General features: G+C 51.2%; 1 protein-coding gene across 1 annotated transcript; it reads left to right on the top strand.

Moving 5' to 3' along the window:
- Positions 1-4,945: 4,945 nt before the first annotated feature.
- LOC308610642 (Golgi-associated RAB2B interactor protein 3-like) lies at positions 4,946-5,549 on the top strand (the record flags this gene model as incomplete). The annotated part of the gene is made up of 2 exons (XM_081259705.1): positions 4,946-5,476; positions 5,523-5,549. 2 exons carry the CDS (start codon positions 4,946-4,948, stop codon positions 5,547-5,549), a joined length of 558 nt encoding a protein of 185 aa, XP_081115831.1.

The raw sequence follows: 5,549 nt of genomic DNA, 5'->3' as shown, positions 1-5,549 counted from the left end.
TATGGACGTGGTGGTTGGTTTAGGGGGAGGCTGGTGAGCCTGCCCCAAGGGGGTGGGGGCTTGGACGCTCAACAAAGGGGTGTGTGATGCGATGGTGACGGGTCACAAAGGGCTTGCGGTATAAATAGGGTCGGGTCAAGAGACTCTGGCAGAGTCCTGCAGGGAGGTGACGAGGTGCTTTCGTTCCCTCTCTCTCTCTCCCTCCGAGACTCAGTTTGTGGCTGGTGGCTCTGTCTTGAACGAAGAGAGCCATGAGCAGTGAGAGTTTACCTCATTACACGGCCAACAGCTACTGTTCAGTGGGGGTGTCGAGGACCTCCATGGGGGTCCTGCAACGACAACTGTACGAGGGAGGAGAGTATGACATTTTCAAGCACGCTCCCATGTTGGAGAGCGACTTTATCCAGGTCAGCAAGGAAGGAGAACTGATTGACCTAGACAACCGCGTCCGAACGGTGACTGTGGGCGTCGCATCCACCAGCCCCCTCTTCCCGCTACCTGACGTCATGCTGCTGGCCCGACCAAGGAGAGTCTGTGCCGGGGTCACCAAGGGGAGAGGTTGCAAGCCCGTGAAGACCCTAGAGCTCACCAGGCTGCTCCCCTTGAAGTTTGTCAAGATCTCCATCCACAACCGGGAGAAACAGCAGCTGTGCCTGAATCTTGCTACCGGCCGGACTTTCTACCTGCAGCTGTGCCCCTCTTCCGACGCACAAGAAGACCTCTTTTCCTATTGGGAAAAGCTTGTCTATATCCTGAGACCACCGGTAGACAGTTACAGCAGTACCCCGATGCTCCAAACTGGAGATGCAGCGACTACAGAGGATGCCAACATCCTAGTGGTAAGCACCGACAGGGACTCAAGAACACGGGGCAGGGTGCTTTGGGAGAGCAGGGCAAAGCTGGTCCTTCATAGCCTTTGGTGCTCTCTGAGACTCGCCTGGGAAATACCTTCTACCGTTGAAAAGGGTCAGGGACAAACGAGCTATCACTACGGGAGTCCCCACACGGGAGAGGTTCCGAGTGCTTCTCCACCTTGTCCCACGAGGCCGAATTTCAGAGAGACCTTAGGTATCATCTCGGCTGCACTGGTCTCATCACCAGGGCTGTAATCCCTCCTACAGCATCCTGACTGTCTGCTCTCTTCCTGAACACTTACCCCAGCCCAGGTAGTCTCAGCAGGTGGGGAACATCATTCACAGCTAGGAAGTCCTTCCTTCATTGTGTCTCCCCGGGACTCCGACATGCTGACTCAAATCAGCCCAACCCGTGGAGTCACCAAAATGTAGAAGGTGTGCATCCCTTGACCCAGGAACCCCACTTCTAGGAATCTGTCCTGCAGGGAGAGAAGCACAAGGGTATAAAGTTAAAGTGCATAGCATCATGGAGAATTGTATCAGTGCTCTCCCTGGCCCTGGGACTGTTCAAGTACAGTGGAGTGGCCGTTTGACAGGGGTGCAGTAGATGGGGTCTTGCATCCAATGGGAGCTTAGACTGGGTGATTTCAAAGGTTATTCTAAGTATAAGGCCTTGAGTTGCTCAGCTCCAGGATGAGAGAGGAGCGGACAGTTCTGAGCTCACTTTCTGTCATCTCTATCTTACCTGTCTCTCCTCCCCTTGGCTCAGACCACAGAGCTCCACAGAGAAAGGGATCAGGATGAGGTTGGGCTTCGCAAGCTTCGTGACGTGACTGGAGCCACGTCTTGTGCTTATGTGGGGGGAGAGGGAATCCATCATGCCCCCCGTGGGTCACCTGCAGCCCTGAAAGGCGCCGAAGGATCGGCGGCAGGGATGACCGTGGGCCTGGCGGGAGCCACCATCGAGGATCCAGGAGAAAGCGGATCCGGCCAGGCCACTGCAGGTGCTGCCAGCCTATCCCTGCAGGACACGAGCCTGGTCTCGGCGGATGTTGCCAGCACATCCTCGACGGGGGCAGATGGTCCAGAGAGCAGCATGAGCATGGTGTTGCCAGGTGCAGTCACAACCAGCAAGCCTGCTGCTGGAAGAGCTGAAGGGAAGGTCGCAGCCCCCGTGGTCTCCACCTTGCAGAGCGAAGGCTACACGTCTGAAGGGGATGGAAGCCAGAAGGTCTCCCACCCCAGGGATGAAGCCTGGAAGGAAAAAAAGGAAAGAAGGACACGTCTTCATCGAGGAAAAGTTCCCATCACCGCAGGACAGGTGAAGGTCACCACAGGACACAAGGGGACAAGACCCAGAAAGCATCCTCCCACTGGTCCTCATGCGGCCATGAAAACCCCAAAGTTGACCAAGGAGGGGAGGACAGCTCGCAGACGGAGGAAGAGCCAGCCCGCCACCAGTTCGGGGACTCTAAGTAAGGCATCCAGTGAGATCCTCTCCTTCTTTAGGCGCTTCAGTCACTCCTGATTCAGCACCAAGGCTCACACATGACCACTGGGAGGTAGACAAAGCCCCGGTTGGCTTGGGTCCTTCCCTAGAGAGGCAGTTCCTACTTTCTTTAATAAAGGAAACCGTACAACTCCAAAAGAAATGCTATCTTGTGTTTTCTATGTCCCCTCGCCTGGTAGGGACTTGACAGTGACTTCTGTGATGCGAATTGTGCTTTGGCCTGAGACCCCAGAATCAAAATTTTGTTGTACAAGATAGGTATTAAGTATCATTCAGCCATTCACTAGGGCTGGAAATAGATGCACTATACAGAAATGTTCATTGCGAGGTTGCGAATCTTTGGAAATAAGATTTACTATGTAAATATAGTTTGGGGAGAAGATAAGCTGGGGGAGGTGACTGCGTGATGTGTAAACTTGCGTTGCTGAATTAATTACTGAATTCATCAAGTATTTACGGGGTGTCTGTGCCGTGCTGTGCCTAGCACGAGGCTATGTTATGGAAAAACCATCCTTTTCTCAGCAAAGCCCTTTGGTTTGGTTATGGGCACTCTGTAGAAGGCAAGGAAATAAGCACAGAAAAAGGTTTTGGTCGCTTGCTCGCAGGTCACACGTGCATAGCCACTGCCCGAAAGAGAAGCCTGTTTTCCCAGCAAGGCTTCTCCAGGGCACGTAGGGTGGAGGGAGGACAAGTCTGCAGCCGGGGCTGAGCTTTAGGCCATAGCTGGGGTCAGAGGTTCACCTTATGAAAACAGAAACTCTCTCTGGCTTGTAAGGAAATGAAACCATTGGGAGTTATTTTACTTTGTGTAGGGTAAAACAGAACACGGGGGGGATCAGGGTTGTCATTGGCTCAACAAAGGGACACAATCTTTATGGTAGAAGCAGCACCAACGAGGAGTCAGGAAATCTGAGTTCCTATCCTGTCTGGGCCACTGACTCTCCTGGGTCACTCTGCCTCTCTGTAATGGTACCTCTGTGGGCAGCCACGGGGTCCCCAACTGTAAAACCAATGGATTGGACCGCTGCAGTGATTCTTACCCTTGGTTGTATGTTGGGAGTTCCCTGGGGAGCTTCAAAACAAACAAACAAACAAACAAACAAACATTGATAGCCTGACCCCAATCCCAGAGATTCTGATGACATTTAGGTGGGGTAAGCCCTCCAGCACCGGGAGTTTTAAAAATCTCACCCAATAATTCTACTGTGCAGCAGCCAAGTTGGAAAACCACTGGGCTAGGAGGTCTGGGGGGCCTCTTTCAGCCCCAGTATGCCATAACTTTACAGTGGAAGACAGTAGTTCTCCAACATTCACATGCATAAGGATCACCTGGGAAGCCTATTTAAAAAATAACATTTCTCACCACATGATAGCCCTTATACGTGGACTCTAAAGTACGACGCAAATGAACATATCTGCAAAACAGAAACAGACTCCCAGACATAGGGAAGAGACTTGGGGTTTTCAGTGGGGTTGGGGGCGGGGAAGGATTGGGAGTTTGGGATTAGCAGATACAAACTACAGGGTGGATAAACAGCAGGGTCCTACTGTAGAGCACAGAGAACTATAGTCAGTATCCTGTGATAAACCATAATGGAAAAGAATAGGAAAAAGACTATACATGAAATATACAAAGAATACACATGAAACTGAATCAGAAATTAACACAACAGAAACAAATACAACCTTGTAAATCAACTACACTGTCAATAAAAAAGAAGGGGGAAAAGAAAAAAAATAGAAGCCAAGGTTGGGTTCCCTTTGTGGGGAGGGAGCATGCAGAAGAGGGGCTGGCAGGGTTCTATTTCTTGCTCTGGGTGGCAGCTACAAGGGTGCTCACTTTCTTGTTACTCATTAAGCTATATATTTATGGTTTGTGCACTTTCATGAGTGTGTGTTGTATTTCACAATAAAAACAGTTTCTAAAACTGTAAAAAAAAAAAAACCACAAATATAAAAAGTTAGCCTCCTTGAAAAGAGAAAATGGGTGAGAAAATTCTCCATATCCTGGAAATGACAGTACCAGTGGGACTCTGACACGTAGCACTCTTTCTAAGTTCCTGCCAGCACTGTGCTATATACGCTGGGGACACAGAGAACAGCAATTCCCATAGGATGCCTGCCCTTAGCAAGTACACAGTCCACTTCCAGGATTTTATCCCCAGGACATCATTCAGCAGAAGCACGAAGATGACCCCTGCAGGGAGATTTGTAACAACAACAAGACTGGAAACCACCCAGATATTTACAAAAGCAGGAGGGTTTTCTCAACCTTTTGAGTAGAAAGACTATCCAGCCTACCCACACCTATACCCTGGCAGGGTCAGCCTGTTCCCTATGGACATGGTGGTTGGTTTAGGGGGAGGCTGGTGAGCCTGCCCCAAGGGGGTGGGGACTTGGAGGCTCAACAAAGGGGTGTGCGATGTGATGGTGACGGGTCACAAAGGACTTGCGGTATAAATATGGTCGGGCCAAGAGACTCTGGCAGAGTCCTGCAGGGAGGTGACGAGTTGCTTTCGTTCCCTCTCTCTCTCCGAGACTCAATTTGTGGCTGGTGGCTCTGTCTTGAACGAAGAGAGCCATGAGCAGTGAGAGTTTACCTCATTACACGGCCAATAGCTACTGTTCAGTGGGGGTGTTGAGGACCTCCATGGGGGTCCTGCAACGACAACTGTACGAGGGAGGAGAGTATGACATTTTCAAGTACGCTCCCATGTTTGAGAGCGACTTTATCCAGGTCAGCAAGAAAGGAGAACTGATTGACCTAGACAACCGCGTCCGAAGGGTGACTGTGGGTGTCGCATCCACCAGCCCCCTCTTCCCACTACCTGACGTCATGCTGCTGGCCCGAACAACGAAAGTCTGTGAAGAGCATGTCAGATGCGCCGGGATCACCAAGGGGAGAGGTTGCAAGCCCGTGAAGACCCTAGAGCTCACCAGGCTGCTTCCCTTGAAGTTTGTCAAGATCTCCATCCACAACCGTGAGAAACAGCAGCTGTGCCTGAATCTTGCTACCGGCCGGACTTTCTATCTGCAGCTGTGCCCCTCTTCCGATGCACAAAAAGACCTCTTTTCCCATTGGGAAAAGCTTGTCTATATCCTGAGACCACCGGTAGACAGTTACAGCAGTACCCCGATGCTCCAAACTGGAGATGCAGCGACTACAGAGGATGCCAAAATCCTAG

This window comes from Mesoplodon bidens (assembly GCF_964165515.1).
Source record: "Mesoplodon bidens genome assembly, contig: HAP1_SCAFFOLD_562, whole genome shotgun sequence".
Lineage (NCBI taxonomy): Eukaryota > Metazoa > Chordata > Mammalia > Artiodactyla > Ziphiidae > Mesoplodon > Mesoplodon bidens.
The sequence above is the reverse complement of the archived record's forward strand: the minus strand, read 5'-3'. Positions and strand labels throughout refer to the sequence as shown.